Raw genomic sequence first — 21743 nt, 5'->3', positions numbered from 1 at the left:
GTAATTAAGATCACTGACACCTGTGCCCCTCATATATTTCCAGGTGTAAACTCTCAGAGAGATAACAGAATTACCTGATGAGAACCGATTTTTTTCTATTCCCAATTGAATTTAGATGTGATTTTAAGTTTGTTGAGTAGATCCTATTATGAAATTGAAATGCTATTCACACAAACTGTCTAACCTAAAAATTCCATGGAAGAATTCAGGGTCCTGAGATTCCCGAACTTTCAAGCTTTTCCCTCCTTCACCATGGACTCCGGATTGTTGCTTTTAGCTGGATTCTCTCCCCTTTCCTGATCTCCTTCCTGCTTATTCTTCTTCTTCACTGTTCCCCATCCTAATCCGAAACTGCACAGAAACGCTGCACCTGATCCTCCAGCTGCAAGGTACTAATGTATGATTCATTAGCTACTCACTCACATCCATCACTCATATCGAAAAACTCCTCTCACATCCACCTAAAAGACAAAAGCTGACGGGCTGGAATAAGAAGCGACTCACAGAACATCTGATCAAGCTTTCATTGTATGCCATTAGTACCCTCTCCAACTCCGCGCCCGTCACCAAATCCCTCAATCCTGTAGCGCCACTTGCTATTATGGCTTCTGCATCGATATTTGGTACATACTTAGCTAGTTCCTTCGTCAAAGAATTTGTAAAGATTGTTGAGGCGAAAGATAGGAAAATTGCGCTGCCGAAGTATCCGGACAAGGTAGCGAGAGATGAGCCGATCGCAATATCTGTGGCGGGGAGAGAGTTTTGAATCGCTGTTATGGGCTAACGAAATTTTAGTGACTGCTTAGAGATGATGTAGGAAGAAAGAACGGGATCTAGGGTATATATAAGAGATATCAGTAACAGAAGTCTGCATATACCATTTGAGAAAGCATTCCTCGTCCAGCACCAACCAAGATCTGAAAGCCAATCAATTCGCCCGCCACAGTATTGACGTTAAACAAACTCATACAACCAGATCCGATAGCCGAACACACACAGCCCATAATGGCCCAGGGGGTGAAATATCCAAGTCGAGAAACTTTCGCATATCAGTCATATCTCTTGAATTAATTCAATCGATGCAACGGAGAAAGAACATACCCAAACTCCCGGCGATAACCGAACACCCAATAGTGGCCAAGAAAGTCGGTAGCGTTCTCACCCCGCTTTCTGTAGGCGAAACTCCTTTGATAGTCTGGAACCAAACCGGTAGATAATACGAGACTACTACTAAACCTCCTTGATTAAGCATTCCCGTCAAACATCCACTATACACTATTCTCTTTCTCAACATATCAAGTGGGATCATTGCGTTTTCTCCCAAGCTGTATTCCCAGTAGAGGAATAACAGAAAGAGAACAAAAGAGGTGCAAAACAGACCGATAATAGTAGCTGATGACCAGGAATAGGAAGAGCCGCCCCATTCGAGAGTTAGAAGAGATGATATGATGGTAGGAGTGAAAAGGATAAAACCACATGGATCGAGATTTAGGAATTTCTTTTTTGAAGACCATGAAGTGCAAACAGGGTTGTGAATGTTGGGGATATGAATTAAGAAGATGACGAGCGCGGTTAGAAAACCGGTGGGTAGATTGAGAAAGAAGCCTAGAGGTGTTAGGATTATCTTTATTCTTGAATTATTAAGGATATACATACGTACACCACTAGAAATTTGTTAGTAAGGAACAACCAGAAGAGCACTAAATCTACTCACTCTCCAAGAAGCATGTTGAGTCAATGCACCACCAATGAGAGGTCCAATCACCTGTCCAATAGATGCAGTAGACATTATTATACCAATAAGAACTCATATGTGAGTCAGAACTAATTGTACACATTAAGAAGAGGATAGGAGAATACATACTTGGTCGTTTTGAGATAGGAGCAGCAGCAGCAAGAATCGTAAGAGCGCCATTAAGAACACCGGATCCACCACATCCTTGAATTGCTCTACCTACAATCAACATATCTGAGTCTCTTGATACACCGCAGATTAACGCACCCAATTCAAATATTGCAAGGAAACAAAGGAATGTGTACTAGACTATCAGTAAGTTTTGAATGTTGTGAGGGGTTGCAAGTCTTACTTTGAGCGAAAAATAGGTATAAAATTTGCCACTTAGTGGTTGCATAGCGCAGCTAGGCGCAAGAATCAGTACTGTGGCTCTCTTTCATGAAGATGCAAACTCACTTTGAAAGCAAATAAGCACTTCCATACCATCCTGTGAATGTTTAGTCAAGAGAATGAAGGACGTAAGCACGGCAGCTTACCGATGTCTTCCACAGAGTGAAACTCACTTGTGATTCGTGGTATAGCCTAATATGAAGTTCAGTAAAGAAAAACATTGGAATATAAAGACTTGTTCACAAACCGTTGCCAGGACCGATGAACTCAATGTCATGATGAAACAAGCTAGAGTCAAAGAAAATACAATCAAATGGAGTTTCGAGCCCGTGACATATTGCTGCTCGATTGTATTCAAATCTTCTCCGCCATTTCTGACACCAATAGAATCAGTAGCAATTGTTTCAGGGACACGCCCTTTCTCAATCGACTCGAGAAGTGAGATGTCTCGATTTGGCGACTCTTGGGTATTCATATGAGCGGAAAGAGAAAAACAACAGCCGATATCACGAAAATGCACACTGTGCTACAGGATGCAGCTATTTTAAGTATTTTGGTGCATAGTACATTTTGGGTGGAACGGGGGCGGAGTGATTATATTGCGCCGTTGCCTTGCGACGGGATTGAACATCCATAGCTCAAATCGCACGGGGCCTTTAAACGGAGTAATTCCCGCTCCCTACCAGTGTGTCTATTTTTCTAATGAATCTTAAAACAAGTGGAAGGATTTGTAAACTAAATCCGAGTTAGTGGACGGCTGCTCATGCTGTGATATGTGGACAGGTAGCTTGTTGAAAATTATTGGAAAGATGATGAAGAGAGCTCAATTGTACAGTTTGAATCAAATTAGACCGTCATAAATATAAATCAAGCCACATCAACAACATGTTACTCAATCTGGAAAATATACTTTTGGAAACGTTCTGAGATGATGATGATGTTGTTGGTACATGACATAATTTATCAATGACGAAAATAATCATCACCTCTATCTAATGTCAAAGACTTTCGTTTGGGTATGGAAATTCAATTGCACGAAGTAACGAAACTCAATTATTAGTAAGTCTAGTATTTTAAATTTGCCAACAATACGTTGAGCAACGTGTGCATGATTGAAAATTGCAAAAAAAAAAAACTTCTGCATAATTTTGGTCAATCATTCATGTTTTGTCACAGGGACAGGCGGGCTGAGAGATTAATCTATTTCCAATACGCAATTGATATCAGCCAATAAATCGATGAGTCTGTGATCTGAAATTACTTTGTGATTTAATACTGTACAAAAAGTACAAACTTCCCGTCAATATCAAAATTTCAATGAAATCCCCCAAAGCCAAAAGCGTCCAACATCACAATCACAATTAAATTTTGACATGCTTAACTACTATCCCTTTCATTTTCCATGTCGTTTGAAAGAATCGGCACCTCCATTATCCAAATGCGGAATGAATGCTATAATTTTTCTTTATAGACTGTACTAAGAAACGGGGCGCTCGCGAAATAAAGGGGTGTCCGGGAGCCCAACAAAGAGCTGGAATGAATACAAAATCTTGAATCTTAACATTTTATGAAAAGTATGCTTTGGGTTATGATAACTTGACATAGATTCAGTGAAGTTTGCTTATCTGCGAGAAAATATATTTTATCTACAAATTGGAGGATAATCCACACACAAAATGGGGCCAAAAAAGCCACCGAACGTACCAGGGTCCGCAGCTCCATCGCCTGCAGTCCCACCCGCTGCAGCGCCAGGGCTATCAGCGGCAGATCAAGCAGCAGCAGATCAAGCAGCGGCAGATCTACTAGAGCAGCAGCAACTAGAAGAAGATATGGCAAGGGAAGATCAAGCAGTGGCAGATGCAATAGCGGCAGCTAAAGCAGCGGCAGATAAAGCGTCAGGAAAGCTGCCACCAGAGCCAGTGTCGCCAGCTGACTCACAAAGCTCTCAAGACTCTCAAGGAGACGAGCCAGGTCAGGGACCAGCAATACCATTTGAAAGTGCACCACCAATTGTCGATGATGCAAATGCAGTCGCAGCCAGAAATGCCCCTGTCGACCTTTGGTTTCCTGGTGTAGCCAGGGCAAATTTATTACCATTAATGGGTGCAGGGATCCATCCAGTATCAACATCTGGCGCAGGTCAACTCTGTGGCCTTCATGCTCTGGTTTACAGTTATGGTGCACTTCGAGACCTTGCGGCTCCTGAGGGCACACCTGTCCCCCTGGCAGATAATCCAACTGCCAAAGAATTACAACTGTACAAGACGGGCCCCCAATTTTATAAGGACGTTATGGAATTCCTCAGGTCTCTGGGTGTTCTCGTTTTTGCGGATCCTCAGGGGAATCCACTTACTGAGAGACAAATCATGAGACAGGTCACCGGGATAGTACCAAACTCAACCCAAAATTATGATATCAATGTCCTCCAGGCAGTTCTCATGCATTTGAATAGGACTTACGGAACAAACTATGTTATTGGTCACATTTTACATGGCTTCAATGTTCAGTGGGATCCTATCAATAAGGTATGGGATACGGGGTACAAGTCACCAACAGCGGCCCAGGCTTATGGAGACGGGGTTCGCCCAATACTGTGGCTCTATAACGACAATTATGAGAATGAAATCAAATCACTGCATCGGAAAAAGAAGAACGATGCCATGAGCCACTGGATGGGATTTTCAAGTTCGTAACCAGTTCAAATTTCCGCGCTTTTTATACACCCAATGACATTTTCTAATGTGAAGGTTGACTTCTCTTCGTCTTTGGACATGGACTTCTCTCTTTTTCCCACGTACCCTGAATTTCTCAATATCCCGTTTTCTTCTTCGATATCTCTTGAAAATTAGTCGCTAACTCTTATGACTTTTAAAAGCATTGCACAGGAATCTAGATGAGGAATTGATTGAAGAAAGCAATTCGTGGTTTGAACACGACCTAGATGCTTATTTGGATGAAGGAGTCTGGATTGTTACAGCTGACGTCGAAGGATATAATCCCGACCTTGAAGAGCATCAAGATGTCAATGAGCTCAGATTATACGCTGGTAACTTTGTTAGACTGCCAACGAACCCTCCAGTTAATGACGCACCCGCCGGTTTCATGTGGGTGCAAAGAAGTCCATATTTTTTGAATGATGTTGAAACCCCCGGGGATATCGGCTTTGCACCACTGAAATGTTTAAAAAGAATTGTGAAGGACTCCCTCAGGGAAGCACACGATGCTGCTGGAGCAACTGCTGCCAATATTATCAGAAGAGTGGGCGTTGTATCAGATGACAAGGGTCTATGGCAAGAATTCGTAGTTCACCGTACCATCGAGCCGACCACGAAGATCAATGCAAGATACGCTAATCCAAATGATCCAGCAAAGAAATTTGTTGGAGGTTTCGAATTTGAGGATGGCGAATTTCTGCTTGACACACAAGAACCGCTCAAGAATCTATACCCTCGGATGATAAGAATGGACGGAACAAAAGGAAGAGTCAAACCTCGTAACCTTCAATTCTTGGAAAAAGCATGGAAGCTCCCCGACAGGCTTCCCATAGCAGTCTCGGGTACCAAAAAGAAACCAAACACTTCGATTACGCCTGGTAAACAAACATTATTAAATTCCTCCAATAAATCAGATCCCAAATACAGGTATAGACCAACTATGAAAGCAGATGATTTCAAAATAAAAGACCTAAGAAACCACTGCAAAGCTCGCGGCATGGTCACCAAAGATTATGGGAGAACGAAGGTCTCGATGTTGGCCAAGCTTGTCGAGCACGATGAAAAGAACAATAGTGCGGTCCAACCCGCGGGAGGTCAAGTGCCTAAGCCGGCTGAGTCTGGCCATTTCCTACCTATGAGACGCGTCCTAGTAGATATCGCAAAAGATGCTGGTCCACCTAAGATGCCCCCATTTTTTGCAACAGAGATAGTGGTGGAGTTAGGTAAAGGTGACGTCAACGATCCTGCAACTTGGATAATCGATTATGAAGGTCGAGTTGGCAGGATTGATGATGATAACCTTGAGCCAATAGATGGAGCCTGGGGTATTGAACTGGATCCAGTCAGGTGGAATCGAATTTTGAGTACTTTGAGAAAGGACTTGGGTTACGATAAACCCCCCAAACCTGCAGCTAAACCAGCCGCCAACCCTACCGCCAACCCTACCGCCAACCCTGCCGCCAACCCTGCAGCTAAACCAGTAGCTAAACCAGCAGCCAAACCAGCAGCTAAACCAGCAGCCAAACCAGCAGCTAAACCAGCAGCCAAACCAGCAGCCAACCCTGCAGCAAATCCTGTAGCAGTACCTGCCGCCAAACCTGCCGCCAAACCTGCTACCAAGCCCGCCGGTAAGAAAGTGGCTTTTGAAAATCTTCCACCTCCAGGCTCCGCAGCTCCAGGTGTTCCGGCTCCGAATTCCCTAGCTGGAAAGACGGTAGGAAAAAGACCTGCTTCTTCCTCTGCGGAGCCTGCCAACAAAAAGACAAAGAAGAAGAAGAAGTGAGTGGCAGCGGTAGCTGCAGCCAATACAACCAAGAACTATCGTTAGCTTCCGCTATTGGTGCCAACTCCGTGTCTACAGCCTCTCCACAAATACACTCGGGCGACATGGCCGGGTTCCTTCTTCGATCAATAAACCACGGGGTAGCTCTGAGAAGCCAACATGGGCTGGCTTTCATGGGAGGTAATCTGAGAATTGTGTTGGTTGTGTGTTGATATAGTGAGAATTTTTGAAATGCTAAAGTTTTGTATCTCATAGTCATATCTGATATTTGACCTGCAACTGTGCAGTGAATTTGATGATTGAAAAGGAATGAGATGTCAATGAGAACGCGTACGCCAGACACTGAGATGGAGGTCAATCGATTGAACTGCTTGAAAGGCTTTTGTTTCTGAACTTTCATTTACGTTTAGTCATGAAATAAAGATATGCAGACCTGTGTACATAGATGAGTATCAACTCTTTAGCAAAATAATAAGCTCATTGAGCTATGTAACAAAACAATTTGAAGCAGTGAATGACAAACTCAGGAGGTGAGGAGATACCTAGATCAGCACTCGGACCATCAACAAACAAAATCCAAGATCACCTGATATTTGATTAAACTTCTCGACTTGATATCCCATACTTCCTCTTCTGATCGTTCCCATCTCTGGTAATCATTCTTTCTCATAGCCTTCATGTCTTTGGTACAAGCAGAAGAGAGGCAATTCAAGCACACTCCATCCAGAAGTAACCCTGGACCTATCTGTTTTCTTCTGTCTATAGAGACGACTGCCTATTGAGATACCAACATTGATTTCGTTGATAATCGAGATCATGGAGATTGGCTTGGGTAACGGTCTATTCTTCTTGGTCAACTGAACAAGATTGGACTAATACTCACTGGAAGAAGTATACATATAACAATGTAAGCTAGAAATTCTACAAACCAATTGCAAATATCAAGTTCGGAATGTTTGAACATCATGACACGTACTCTCATCAAGGATTTTCAACCTTCCCTCGAAATATCTTAATATTTAATCATCAACTTCGAAAAAGTAATCAAATGCACAGCTCTTCGACTATTACAAAAAACGAGGTGCCTCAGTACCTACCATCAAGAGTCTACTTACACAGAGACCTCACTTGAGTCTAAAGAGCATATCTTTGATTTCAGATATCCTACTTCAAGTCTGAATCATCAAAGTAGCAGAAACCAAACCATATCCTCCAGATCTAATCATATCTTCAGAAGTATGGATGACCTCGACCTAAAAGTCGACATCATTCACTCGTCTTCTCTCACTTCAGTCTCAACCGCAGTACTTTACCTCCATAGTGGGGGACTTACAGGTTTGGATCGAGGAAATCTTCCTCCTCATATCGTTCAATCCTGTCTAGTTCGAGATTGACCTATTATTAGCCCAGATTATCGTCTCATTCCGCAAGCTAGTGCTCAAGACATGTTGGAAGATGTGATATCCGCATACTACTTTATACACAAAAGGCTCCTGGAGCTTCTTTACTTTAAGAGACTCGAAAATGAGAAAATAAACATCATTCTCATGGGTTCAAGCTCTGGTTTGTACTTCTAGGTTATCGATCGGCATGACTTGAAACTCTGGACTGAAGTTTCCTCGGTGCTTATCGATCATACATTGCCAAACCCCATCTCTCACCTCCACTATTTCTCAAGTAGCAAAACTCTTTTCAACGAAACGCCCTATCTCGAATCTCGATTCGCGCATTTCCTCACAAGCCCCCCACGCATCAACCCAACACCTTCTTTCTTCCCAATATTCAACTCATCCTCTCTTCTTCCGAACTTTTCTCGTGATCCTGCATACGAAACTTTGCCTGGGGGTGAATTTAAAGACCTTTCTTCATTCTTCTTATGGTTAGTTCAAGAGAACAAACTACTCGTGTTGTGAAGAGGCGCTGATCAAAGATTGAAAAGTGAGGTATGGAAAGGGTCTGGCAAGACAATTATCGTGCATGGAAATCAGGATGAATCAATTTCTTACTATATGGCAAAGCAAGCTGTCAATGTTATTGGTATAACACCTTTACAAAACGAATATGGATCTGTGCTGATTGTGTTTAGGACCACATGATGCTCAGATGTTTACTGCAATCGGCAGGAAGCATGATTGGGATATACCTTTGTTTCTTGAAGATCCAAGGTTAAAAGAAGTTGAAGATGCCTGGAAAGCTTTGGATGAAATCATTTTGGAAGCTCAGGAAGAACATTTGTCTTAAGAACAACTTCAATATTTCATATACGTCAATACAAAGCGGAGAGCAGTGTTTTTGTATGGAATAATTGGTATATTACAATTGAGGAGATGGATGTAAAATAAATTCTTGACGCTCAAATGATCACTCATTCATCTGGGCCACACAAGGTCTCCGTGACACAAAACTCTTATGCAACACAAAATATCACCTTGAATGGGTGATTTGGCAACACGCAAGCTTAGCAAGCACTTTTCAAATTCATCTACTTCAGCTAAGCTATCAACAACAGTTTTTCACACAACTAAAATCGACACTAAATGGACGAAGTGGCTCTCCAACCAACCATAACTACCATCGACGCTTCATTGGATCCCGTCATAAATACAGAAACACCCGAAGCAAGTAAGCCGCAAGGGTCCAGCAATCAGGATAGCAATTTTTAACGACTTCGACGCCTTCGACCTTGCACACGCTGATGAGGATCCTGTTGCAAACAAACTCATCACAACCGTATCATTTGTCTCTGTGTTGAACATCAGTGATGGCCAGTGTGAAGAGCGCTAGCCAGCGGCCATCGCCCGTATGACTACCTTCAAACTAGTCCTTCGTGAGTTTTTATGTTCTCATGACCTCGGCATTGAGTTCCTTGAGTCTTGAGAATTCCTTCTTAATGAGACTAGTGCGGCCTTAGCACCTTCTGGTGTTGTTCTGAGCACTTTCAATCTCCAACAGAGCAAGAATCGAAAGAGGGCAACAAATTAGTGAATTGGGATTGAGATCTTTGTCGGAGGCTGCGTGCTCTTTTTCAGTTTCTACTCTGTTAGAGGCTCATCGCTGGCAGTCGTAAGGATAGTTGGATTGAGATGCTCAGTGGGATTGCGATCAAGCGATCATTCAGAGAGGAAGTGCAGAATTCTCTTGGGAAAACGAAGTTGAAGATATCGTCTCCGTCGAAATTTGTACTGCTTCTTTTGACGTCCTGAGGGGCGGGGCACATGAAGTTCTGCAGTATCCCCACTTGTATGCGCTTTGTGTAAGAGGAGTGACAACACCTCCAACTCTCTGAATAGAAGCTCTTCCTTGATCTGGAGCAATGTCCCGTCAATGATAGGTTAATGACATATTTTAGCGGTCCAAAGTTTCATTGTAATTTGAATACATTTGACCAGCTTCTTGACGATAGCTGGCACTGTTCTCGCGACGACCGTTGCCTCAACGATATTTTTGCCCGGGCAAGGTCAGGTGGTGAGTGGAGAGGGCGCCACATATTATTGTTGTGAGCTGCCCTGCCCAGGGTATTTGCTGTTACCAGTGGTGTCGTAAGCAAAGTCGTGTAGCTGCTTCGCGAGGACCGCGACGGAGACCGAAGCCGTAACTCGATTATACTCCTCTTGGGTTGGAGACATTTGACCTCTCTTGTCGCGCTGAGTACGAGACTCCTCCATCGCTGCTAGCGAAACTTTCGAAAAATAATTCGTAAGCAAAGTCGTGTAGCTTCTTGGTCGTAGACTTGACCAATTGGGTACAACTGGGTACTATCCATGATTAGTACACTCGAAAATAATTGCGATGTTCTAAACCTACGAAAAGAGATTGAGCAGACAAAGGCGCAAATTCTGCGATCATTTGTGGGTTTCCGTTCGACTTGATGCACCCACGAGCAGAGGAGCCAGAAGTATTGGCAGCGGCATGTAGTCCTGGAATCTCCTTCTATCGATTAAATTCTCACGGAAAAGTCGTAGAAAACTGCTGCAAAAAGGTTAACAAATGTAGCACGAAAATGTTTCGCGTGAATTCGAGCTTTCTGGGAGTTCACCTACCAACAAAACAAAAACACAAGCATGATCACGACACTCACGATAATCACCACCATGACTGTGCACGCCGAGGCGGCTGAGGGGAATAAGATATATTGCTATCTAATAAACTAATATACAGAACTATGACAAAAAAATAGAGTATGCCAAGTTGCAATGTGACTTGGTCCCAACTCCCGCACACGTCGGATCTGTTGCTGAACCAAGTCGCACTGTAACTTGGCATACTCCTTGCATCGGGCTTGCAAGTTAAATGCCTCAATGGCTTGCTGGTGTTAATCGTGGTACCTCCGGAGCCTTAAAACTTTCTGGTTGATCCGCAGGAGATAGCTCTCGGTGTACGTGCGAACACCAGGCAAGATGCAATCGGTTATGTATATGTTTGCACCGCCATCTCCAACATCGCTGGTCTTGTTTGTGGAAGAAGCCCAAGTTCCCCATTGTATGCTCTCGCATGCCATTTGCCTCCCTGAAAGGGGTGTACATGTGTGCTGGTGTTGATCGTGGTGAAAGCTTAAGATCGTGGTGGAAGCTTAAGTTCGTGGTTCCAGGCTCTCGCATACCATCTTAGGTTCTCGAGGCCGGAACCCATGACCTTCGCATTCTTGGGGTCAAGCCCAAGAAGTCTGCAATATGATAGCATGCTGGTGTTGATCGTGGTAAAGCCTCAAGTTCGCTTCTAGGCTCTCGCATATCATCTTCAGCTTCGGAGTCCACCACCGTCTGGGATTTGAGAGAAGCTCTCTCGTTCCTGAGACGTGAGCGAGTATTGGTCGGCACCCCGGCTTGAATTTGCGAAAGATGAGCTGGATTATGCCAGGTTGATGATTTGGAAAGCTTGTGATTTGATGAGAAACCAGTCCATGGCTGCGAGCTATTGCAGCTACCGTGACAATCTCGCCAATTAGCTTGTGCGGTGCGGACTCCACTTCAAGGTTGAGCCAATTAAGCCCGTTCAACCCCATGGATTAGTCACTGGAGTAGCTTCATCTCGCAGTGTTGGTACTCAGCGTCTTACACAAAACTTTGGGCAGCTACTAGAAGAGTCAGAAATGGGTTTCTCATGACACCAAATGAATGACTTACAGTTCGAAAAACTTGAACCGCGAGGACTTCAAAGACTGCACCAACTGTGATCTTTCTAGGATCGTCGAAACAGCAGTGCACAGGTCAATATTGATCGTGGTCCACCCTCCCAAAAAGAAGACGAGAAACTCGGAAGACTGAAGATCGATCTGCAGAAAAGCGCCGTTAGCAAAGGTTCGAAAAGGATGATGGAAGGTCTCGACATACCGGAAGAATACTAACTTTGAGACCAGTACCTTGAATTTATTCCACCTCACAATCACAGCTCAGTGAATTCACATCGATAGAGGCACGTCCGGAGACGGCTAGAGAGAAAAAAGTTTATTGTTACGTAACGCTAATAGCTACTACACAGTCCATCACCACAATTTTCGTCCAAAGAAAACCACCACGTTGATTTCCCCCATGCTCTTTTGGTCATTATAATATCTGATGGTGAGGTTAGCCTTTACTCAAATTATGCCGCTTGTAAAAGGACAGCTTACTTGTTCAAGATGGGAGCAAGAACCATAATCAGTGCTACTTGAGTGCTGCTACTGAGGTTGAAGCGGCCCGGCTGGTTATCGAGTTGTTCCGGAGTTGACGTCCAAAAGTCATTCACAGACGGTGGCTGTTGTCTTGTGGTACAGTCGGTAGGTACTGAGTGTTGAGGGTCCGGCTGTATTTGCAATCTTCGACCACGAACACAGTCGTTGTTAAAGGTACAAGCCGGACCCCCAACACTCAGTTGGTACATGGAAAGTTACCTGAGCACCACTGTTTTCTAGGCTCTGTGTTCTTTCTCTGTTCTTGCTCGGTTGAATTTCTATCGCGCGATTGCGACCTCATTTTCTGCCGAAAGAGAGGTCAAACAGAGAAAGAAAACAGAGCCTAGAAATCAGCACAAGAAGGCATTTTCGAATAGGCCCCTAAATCTTGGAGTTCTAAGTTAGTCAGCTAGTTCTTCTGAAATGTGGGAGATGGATGTCACTTACACCTGATTGGACCACGCAGGCCACAACCTGGGTTGGGAGTAAACGATTGTTGGTTGCCAAGTTCTCATTTTTTGCTTTTTTATCGAGTTAGCAAAGATCGTACACGAGCATGGAGTTTTATTCACCTGGACTCGGAAGAGGAGTTCTAGCCTTTTGAGGTGGCTCAACCTCAGAATCGTTGGTACCGGGATCCTCCATTGTCTTCTGCTTGAATGTGTTAGTCTTGTCACGAAAATCAAGTTGAATCAAGTGGATCGAAAGAAGGAAGAAAGAAGTTGGACGGATGAGAAAAAAACTTACTTGAGGTGCCCCCCACCACACCACCACCATATCTCCCCACAGACTTCTTCGTCTCAGTCATCCGACGACCACTGATCAACTTATTTAGCAAGGACACATCTCAAAATCAACTCAAGGTGAGAAGAGAAGAGCAAAGAAAACTTACTTGAATCCCCCACCACCACACCACCACCATATTTCCCCAGACTTCTTTGCCTAATCAATTCTTGATCTACCAATGTAGAGTCAGCAAGCGACGGCTTTGTTTAAGCAGAAAGAAGAAACTTACCTGAAAGTCGCACAGCACGCGCCACCACTAAATTTCCCAGCAGACCTCCTCTTTCTATAAGCACTGTTCTCACTCTGAGCAACAGGCTGTAATTCAATGCCTCCGAGGCCCGAGGTCAAATTTGACATTTCAGGCTCAGAGAGCAGCATCTGATCACTTGAATCATCAGTCGCAAGTGACTGATGATTCTCATCAATGCGCTCAAAGCCTGTGAGCTAAGCTAGGCAGGAGTAGGAGCTGGTTCCCTCAAGACTTGTGATTGTTGATGAGTTCTGGCAACTGCAGGGAGCCAACTCCCACTCCGCCATGGCTTGTCATATAATTGCGTCATTTCAGTCCTCCAATTACCTGTGAATTCACATGGTTAGCAAATTTCTCAGCATGAATTGGGAGAGATGGGATGAACATACCTGCCAATAATCTTGGCACCACCTGCGGTGGGTAAGACCGAGGTTGGCCGCTCCAGTCGCGTTTTCTCATCTGCTCAAAGCTCTGGAGAAAATAGAGGGTTAGCATGTGATCACGTCCAGGTTGACGCGGCAGTCAAAGATGATGATGGTATGCAACAACTGTGAGTGGGGAAGATTTTATTTTCACATACCTTTTTGTATTTGTTTCACTTTGAGAGGTCAGGAACTTATGGATGCCCTGCCTCTCCGTGTTATTTTTGAAAGATTGGTTGATCATCGCTGAAGCAGAATTGATTGTTAGTAAGTTATTCTTTCGATCTCCATCAAGTATCCAATAGATGTAAGATGACAAGTGGATGCCGGTGATGAAATAAATTGGAAGCCTTCGATCTCACATACCTATTTGAACTGGTTTCGCATTGAGAGGACGGAGCCCATAGGGCAATCGAGTTAGATGGCGCCGTGCTCCATCCTCTCCATCATCTTTTGCATGGTAGGAGTCGAGAAGGCATCTCTGTAGAAGGATAGAAGAAGAAGAGGAGGAGGAGGAGGAAGAGAAAGAAGAGGAAGTTTTTGTTTGTTGTAATACTTTGTGGGAAACCTGAAATCACCAAAAGTGCAGCAGATCAAATAGAAGTCAAAAACGGCAGAATTCTCAATCTTCCCTAGCGTGGAAAAAGCAGATAAAAATCAGACCACCACCCTTGCTAAGCCTCTTCTGCCCTTGATTTATCATTGGATAGATCTGTTTCCGTACTAGTCTCTCGGATCCCATTTCCCTGCTTAAGCACTTCCCTTCTCATCTTCTCTCTTCCTTTCTTTTCTTTTCCTTTCCTCCCCAACCCATCAAGTACCATGGATCCTCATAGTGATATCCCCATTATTACTTCTTGAGCCTCACAGCATGTTACTTAATGCAGATCAAACTTGGATATCAATACACCCATAGCAGAGTTATTGCGCATGGGACGCAAAGTTGTTCAAACATAGTAGGGAAGTCACAGTTTCAAGTACCATTGATTCTTACAGTTGACGATCTTCCATATCTCTCTGTCTGAATCATCAGGTGTTGCTTGTTGCAGATTGAAGTGAACTTCAAAGTACTCAAGGCAGAGTCTATCTGTGAGGGGGTACACCCACGTTCATACATACAATACAAATCAATTTTTGTAGATTGGTTTGGAAAGGTTTGGCTGCTAGGAGACCTGGAGGATCAACGCGCTTTTAGTTTATCATTTGTATCTAAGTATAATTAATCATCATTAACTCTCTTGATATGTGTCATTCATTGCATCAATCCTATGTGTGATACTTAAAATAATAAAATTGATATCTCCCATACTTGCAGTATTCCCCAGTCCATACATGTACCACCCTCCCACCTTCAGCTTATCTCATCATTACACAGTCACAGCCTTGCTTGCACTCCCCCAGATGTTATTTCGCTCTCAGCCTCATGCACTGACAAACACTGCTTCTGTAAAAAAAGATTTTTTTAGAAGCATCAATCTTTTTAATTACCCACAAGACAATTCGAACTGTCTAGATACCTATTTTTGCATAAACAATTGAACTCAAGGCGGTCACTCGAGCCGAAAATCCCCTTAATAGCCAGTCCCGAAGTTCTCCCATTCCTTCACATTGTTGTTCATTCAGCGTCCACAATAATACCCACATACAAACATCTATTCTACCAGAAAAAAATCATTTGCTTTCACTGAATGTTATTCATATTCGCTATTACTTCAACTAATTTTAATTACACAGGAACCCGCTGATGTGCTCATGTGCCCGTGTGATTTTTTCTTGAACCCCGCGCAAAATGAACAAAATGCAAAGCAGCGCTGTCTCATTGACTTTGAGTCAATCCGCGCTGTAGACTAAGCTGTCATTATCTATCAGTGGCATACACGAAACGTCGAACAAAAATCATTGTAAACTCAGAAAACGCGACACGCCCAGCTGGAATCAATCGAGTCCCTCGTCTACAGACTCTATGAACTCCTCATCTATCCATCGAGTGTTGAATAATTCCATTGACTCTCTTGCGAAGCACTTTCTCCAAGTAATCTGTCAAATCCATAATTGGCATGTCTGATAAGCTGCACATGACTGCCCGGAACTCCCAGTCATCTTCATCAAAAGGTAGAGTCGTGTAATGCATCCACTTCATGGCAAATACCTGGAGTAAAATCATGCCCATTGGTCTGGTTCGTTCGCCGAAGCACTTTTTGGCTATGAACTTTAGATAGAGACGAGAAATCACATAAAGGGGAGTTTTTGTTTTGCCCTCTTGTATGTTTTTAGCGTAGTTACTGTAATGTTCGGGATGTTTTAATCTGTCAGCTCTGAGGTTTTGAGCGCTAATATCATGTATGAACTCCTCCAGCCATTCATGGACCCCCAGTTTGCATTGGCATCGGTTTGAGAGTCCAACATACCATTCTGTATCTCTCTTTGCATTTGAAGAGGCTAGGAATTGATTGAGCGTACAGAAAGTATATGGTGTGAGGCCATTTTGAGAATAAAGGTATTTGGAGATAAAGTACTTGAGCGCAGCGACGAAGACGTAAATTTGAGAGACTCTTATATCTATCTGCGGCGTTGGAGGAAGTTCTGTCACTGTTGAACAGCCTAAGAGGTGATTACAAGGGTCCTTAGCTGCCTCAATAGAACTTGAAGGTCCTGACTTATTCAATTTCTCATCAAGCATCAGACACATTGATATTTTGACTGCCTCAACGTCAATCGGGCGCTTATTGGTCGCGCAGAAAGACAGTGTCTCGGAATTGAGGTATTTCAAAACCTCGCCCTCGATAGGATAGTCATCAGCCCTGAAATATAAGAGTTTTCTGAGTCCTTCGATAGTGTATGACATTACACCTCTTGGTGTGAGGGATTGAAGATGATGCAAAGGAGTCTTTCCGAACATTTTATTATTTTCTCCCCAATATTTCCACAACATCTCAGATAGCTTGATGGTCTCAGAATGCTTATTTTCCTTTTTCCTGTTAGCAAATGAACCTTTTTGGAGGTTTCAACGAGGTTTATCCTCATACCAGTTGTATCCAAAGGAAGTCAGGTAACGACCACGCAGCATATTCAGCAATTTTCACTTCCATATTATACATATTCCGAAGTACCATCCTATTTTCTTCAACCTGATTATCCCATGATAGATCGAATGCGTCTTGATAGACCTTAGTACCTTGGTCGATGTTTCCCCCGCCAATTCCTTTCCCGAGGTCTCTCAACCTGGAATGAATTCGTCTGGAGTACTTTTTTCTATCGACATCTCCTCGGGCAACTTTTCTGCTAAGATCTCTTCCCCTGGAAGAACTTTCTCTGGCTTCCCTTTTCTCGGTATCTTGGAAGACCCTTGTCTCTTCACTCTCATCTCTAGACAAATCACAAAACCATCCAGGATCTTCCTGAATTTGAGGTTCGGAGGAGCAATCAACTGGCGGCGTCTTAACCTTCTTATCAGATTCATCCAGTTTTGCACCACAAGAAATTTCTGAGCACCCCTTTCCAAAATCTGCCATTACCTGGTATGTATCTGACATCGTGATAAGATATTAGATGCGAGGTTTATGAACACTACAGTTGCTTTCTATCGTATGTATATATTCGTTGTTGGAGCCGCTGTTACTGATACTGGAATCGAAGACTTGACAGATAGAGAATATCTTTTGGTGAGAATTTGGACTGTGGTTAAAGTATAGATAAATAATAAAGATTAAATACTAGTAATAAATGAAATTATACAATGGGCAATGAAAGATACGCGTGTATAAAGATGAAATAATTGATGGTCATTGAATGTGAGAAAGAGACGAAGAAACAGGATACATTGATAACAATCATTATTTCTAGTGCATCTCAGAACAGGAAGGTCATTTCAAATGGTAATAATTATTCCTGCTGTATTTGACAAATCTATTGTTCGTGAAACACTCCTACTTGCTGTTTGTGGAAATGGTCTGTAAAACTTCAGATTGAAAAGAGAAAGAACATCCAACGCCAACATGATTGTGATCCATGAAATATCAATAAGTCTTTCGAACCTTGTCAGAGCCTTCCAAATACTATCTCATGCAAAAAGAAAGTCTACTAAAATTCTACCTCAGGTTCTGGCACTCTAGGGACCGCTCGTACACCCAACGCATGTGTTATCATTCTTGAAGCGACAGTAATTGTCGTTTTGGGTCTTCTCGTTATAGGTTGGCTGGTTCTTGGCAAGATTGAGGTAGTAAGGCGTGCCTTCGAATTTTGTGTATTGAAGATAGGAGAGTACACCGCTCTAAGGCTATTCGAACTCGTAGATACACTGCTTCGGAATGATTTTATGATTTCGGCAGGATGTGGTCTCCTCGCTGAGGTTGACGTGGGTGATGAAACTCGTGACTGAGAATTGCTTAGTCGTCTTTTTGGGCTTGAAGTTGACCATGTGGCTCTGGGCTCCTGGTCGCTCTGCATTCTCAAATATAAATCTCTACTCTCCCTCTCGAGGTCTCTACTTTCTCTTCCGGAAACACTAGGCAAGTTACGATGTGCCACCGAACTTTCATAACTTTGAGGCTTGAAGAGTTCCACTGTCGTGTGTGGAGCTTTGCCGTCGCTACTGTCTTCGAATGGTATCGGGCTGCCTCCATTCGCTGAAACAGTCATTCTCCCTTCAGACTCCTCATGATTCTCAGAAGTCTCTCCAGACTTTATTTCTTCGCAACTGTGCCCAGATGTTTTCTTGTTCTCGAGGGTACTTGCGTCTTCGGTGGTAGCCTTCATTGTAATCGCTTCCGCTTTCTCCACCTGATCTTTACATATTTCTCTTGAACCTCCATCTCCAATAAGCAGATCCGGTGCACCCTTCTCAATTGTACTTGGTAGCTCGATTGAAACCGCGGCAACGATAACACCTCCCGAATTCTTCTTTTTTCTCCCTGAAAGAATCTCCCTGGCATCAACCTTCTTCTCGATGAGTGCTGGTGCACTAAAACCAACTATAACCCAATCGACTCTACCCCCAGGAAGAATATTTTTTTGCCACACTACTTTATTTCGTGTGGTATTTTCGGCCCGTTGTCGAGTTGGAAGACCGACATTGCACTGCTCTTGCTTTCCGTCCCGAGAAACTACGTCCTTGATGCTGGCTGCAGCGCATTAGTAAAGGTCTCCCGGGCTGAAGCCATTCTTACTTTGTGACATGTCTTTCGTCAATATTGATGTCCCTGGTTTTTCCGATTACTTGGGTGGCTGAGATGGCTTTTTTGGACCGCGAATTTATGGTTGAATTCTCGATCGACGATACGAATGTTGTATCAGAAATGCGCAACTTCGTATGAGGGATGAAAATTGAAGTATGGATAAAAATCACAGTCGCTTCAATGAATATATGTGCGACCCGAGGAGAGATATTTTCTCTTGTTTTTTACGAGAAAAATTGCAGAAAGGTGAATTTGAGACTTGTGTTTTGGATTTCGGATTCTGAGAGAATGTGAAGCACACGACTGGATCAAAATGGAAGGTGCTCCTAAACAAGAATAACTCGTTCCTTCTCGAAAATCTGTATGATAGGAGAAGTGATAAAGAGTCTTATCGTAAGAGAAATGTATTTGGTATGGGTTTAAATCGTAGTTTGCGAAGTTGCAGATGATGAATGAGGAAATGGTGTTTGGGAAGTCAGAAAAAGAAGCGATGGAAGAACTTCACCTAAAAGAAAATATACTTTAAACTCATCATAATGCTTTGTAGCTAATTCTATGATCTTAGTTAAGAGCCATGTATGCATTTAAAGAGCAGTTTGGTACCTTAATGATGAATTAATTGTAGATTGGACTTATCATGTGATTCCGTTTTGGTCATGTGATACGCGAAAGCACAAAGCCAATATCTTGAGCCATTATCTTGCTGCGTCAGTATGAACATTTAAAGTATTCTAAGCAATGAACCACGATAGGGACCGAAATAATTCAATATGACGTCTCAGATATCCTACAAATACTCAGTGCCCTCCCGACAGGCTGTTGACGCTCAACTGCAGAATCTCTCATACGTTCTTCCAGCGGGGTTAAGTTCATCGCAAAATATGAAATTTGGGGACTTAGAAGTGCACCTGTTGGGATAGTGAATAACAGAGGTTTAAGAAAAAGAGTGCATTTCAGGATTCTCGCGGTCATCATATTATAGAAGGGGAGGAACTGGCTTGCTTTGGATTCCAGACTTCTCCACTAGGGTTACTACAAAAAGTTGCCACAAAGGCGCTCAGTGACTAAAGTTGCGAAATGTTGTGTGGATCTGGAGTGCTTTGCCGTTCTTCGTCAAAATAACAAGTGTGCTTTTGGGTAAAAGGAGGTAGAGAGTAGGCGCATTGAAGGATGTTTCTAATTCTTGTGAAGTCCGATCTGTGGCTGTGAGGGTGGGGAGGACTCTAAGCTCCTAACACCGAGCAGATCTGTGACTTTTAGCATATTCGCGAATTGTTTTCCGGATTCTGGCAGATTGTGTTACTCTCGAGTGAGGGTGAGGCAATGGAAGACGGTTCACTCGTTCACTCTTGCAAGAATTGATGTTCTTGCTGTATTTTTTCGCAGCGGTGTCTAAGAGATGTAATTGAGCTTACCTTAGTCGGTCCCATCCATCAATCCATAACTGGTACTTTCATGGTTTTCCTGGTTTGCTTAGACATCAAGATGATGTTTAAGCTCGAGATATGATACTACCACCCACAGGTAGAGTTGGGAACGCGACTGATTCAAGCACGTTACATATTCAACGGATGATCGTGCATTCTGCAAGCTTTAATTGGTACACCGAATACTCAACAACGTAAGCCTTCTGGTATTAAAGCATGGATCATCTCGCTGCAATTCTAATTACCCAGATGAGAATATGAGATTCTGATAGGAAACCCCTTATTCGACAGCATATATCATTGCCACCTGCCTTTACACAAAGATCATCCTGCCAGTACGAATTCTTAATCTCGGTGCACTTGCGTCCGCGTGTTTTCTTTATGATACACGTCATCTTATTCAGTATTTTCCGCCCATATTGAGAATGCGCTTGCTCATGTGCTGGCCTCTGTCAACAACTCGCATACAGAGATCACATCTGATATCTATGCAACCATCCTTTACTGGAATGAGGAGCTCGAGAACGTTGCCTTTGAAGTATGCTCATCTTCCTAAATGTCAAATTCATGGTTGGCCTAACTAGCCCTATGTTGCCGAAGTCTCAGCCAACAATTGCTTGCCACCTTCCGTCCTCAACCGCTAACGGCTTTTTCCCAGTCTACCGGTACCGATCGCCACCCCGATATATTTGTTCCTTTGCCACTGATGAGCATAATGAAATTACTCTCTTGCCAATCTCGCCTCGATTCCCTACACACAAAATGCAACAGTCCTGGTAATACTCTACCCGGCGTTTCATTGTTGAACTTTCAAGTGAGGTGTGGCTCACAGACTACCTGAGACCTACCGTAGGTACCAGAGGAAAATGCTCTGAGCATCAGACGAAGGATCAACCACTCCTCAATTACCGACGGAATTACCGCCACAAACTAATCCCCGCGGCTCCGCCCTCTTTCCTCCCCTCAAAATTCGACGTCTTGTGACTGAACGAACTTGCGTTACATTCTCTGATGCACCTAATTGACAACAAGAGCCTCGATAGAAGCTACCAAGGTACATACCTGCATCCCCCACCTCGGAAACCCCCAGTCTTGCAGTGCCAAGCCCGAGGCCCGAGTACCCCATCACGGCGAACCCTACATCAAGTAGGTACGCTCGTACGTACATTCCCAGCGCTAACCATCACGTGTATGGTCATGCCACGAAGGTACATTCGGAGAAATCCCCCAAGCAAAAACTAGCAAGGAAAAATTAGATAGTAGGGAAAAAAGCAGGCAAGTCGTCCGGATAAACTTCTCAGGCTATTTATGTGTAGCCTTAACCTTAACATCCCTCCACTCCACTCTCCGTGCACCCCCGTCATCCCCTGGAGCATTTCCGTCGCGTACCCACACCACGCATCGAGAAAAAA

The 21743-nt window shown here is 43.5% G+C and overlaps 7 protein-coding genes across 7 annotated transcripts; 1 reads left to right on the top strand and 6 right to left on the bottom strand.

The window, feature by feature from the left end:
- Positions 1-230: 230 nt before the first annotated feature.
- Positions 231-2600, bottom strand: EAE98_011356 (uncharacterized protein; the record flags this gene model as incomplete). Its single annotated transcript, XM_038958978.1, has 11 exons — positions 231-392; positions 505-780; positions 879-1039; positions 1102-1631; positions 1657-1664; positions 1715-1806; positions 1865-2039; positions 2088-2139; positions 2192-2222; positions 2272-2317; positions 2373-2600. The coding sequence occupies 11 exons, from the start codon at positions 2598-2600 to the stop codon at positions 231-233; spliced, it is 1761 nt and encodes a 586-aa protein (XP_038804657.1).
- Positions 2601-3801: 1201 nt separating this feature from the next.
- EAE98_011355 (uncharacterized protein) lies at positions 3802-6622 on the top strand (the record flags this gene model as incomplete). The annotated part of the gene is made up of 2 exons (XM_038958977.1): positions 3802-4810; positions 5001-6622. 2 exons carry the CDS (start codon positions 3802-3804, stop codon positions 6620-6622), a joined length of 2631 nt encoding a protein of 876 aa, XP_038804656.1.
- Positions 6623-10110: 3488 nt separating this feature from the next.
- EAE98_011354 (uncharacterized protein) lies at positions 10111-10715 on the bottom strand (the record flags this gene model as incomplete). Its single annotated transcript, XM_038958976.1, has 3 exons — positions 10111-10377; positions 10427-10552; positions 10701-10715. The coding sequence occupies 3 exons, from the start codon at positions 10713-10715 to the stop codon at positions 10111-10113; spliced, it is 408 nt and encodes a 135-aa protein (XP_038804655.1).
- A 511-nt stretch (positions 10716-11226) lies between these two features.
- EAE98_011353 (uncharacterized protein) lies at positions 11227-12481 on the bottom strand (the record flags this gene model as incomplete). Its single annotated transcript, XM_038958975.1, has 6 exons — positions 11227-11526; positions 11678-11693; positions 11746-11894; positions 11953-11962; positions 12109-12174; positions 12231-12481. The coding sequence occupies 6 exons, from the start codon at positions 12479-12481 to the stop codon at positions 11227-11229; spliced, it is 792 nt and encodes a 263-aa protein (XP_038804654.1).
- A 172-nt stretch (positions 12482-12653) lies between these two features.
- EAE98_011352 (uncharacterized protein) lies at positions 12654-13939 on the bottom strand (the record flags this gene model as incomplete). The annotated part of the gene is made up of 8 exons (XM_038958974.1): positions 13889-13939; positions 13698-13779; positions 13541-13635; positions 13288-13487; positions 13036-13090; positions 12845-12923; positions 12720-12793; positions 12654-12668 (listed from the first exon to the last, which is right to left on the bottom strand). Exons 2-8 carry the CDS (start codon positions 13765-13767, stop codon positions 12654-12656), a joined length of 588 nt encoding a protein of 195 aa, XP_038804653.1. The 5' UTR covers positions 13768-13779; positions 13889-13939.
- Positions 13940-15702: 1763 nt separating this feature from the next.
- On the bottom strand, positions 15703-17263 carry EAE98_011351 (uncharacterized protein; the record flags this gene model as incomplete). The annotated part of the gene is made up of 2 exons (XM_038958973.1): positions 15703-16698; positions 16757-17263. The coding sequence occupies 2 exons, from the start codon at positions 17261-17263 to the stop codon at positions 15703-15705; spliced, it is 1503 nt and encodes a 500-aa protein (XP_038804652.1).
- Positions 17264-17810: 547 nt separating this feature from the next.
- On the bottom strand, positions 17811-18905 carry EAE98_011350 (uncharacterized protein; the record flags this gene model as incomplete). Its single annotated transcript, XM_038958972.1, has 2 exons — positions 17811-18850; positions 18896-18905. The coding sequence occupies 2 exons, from the start codon at positions 18903-18905 to the stop codon at positions 17811-17813; spliced, it is 1050 nt and encodes a 349-aa protein (XP_038804651.1).
- Between the last annotated feature and the right edge of the window lie 2838 nt (positions 18906-21743).

This window comes from Botrytis deweyae, assembly GCF_014898535.1.
Source record: "Botrytis deweyae strain B1 chromosome Unknown BDEW_047, whole genome shotgun sequence".
Taxonomy (NCBI): Eukaryota; Fungi; Ascomycota; class Leotiomycetes; order Helotiales; family Sclerotiniaceae; genus Botrytis; species Botrytis deweyae.
The sequence above is the reverse complement of the archived record's forward strand: the minus strand, read 5'-3'. Positions and strand labels throughout refer to the sequence as shown.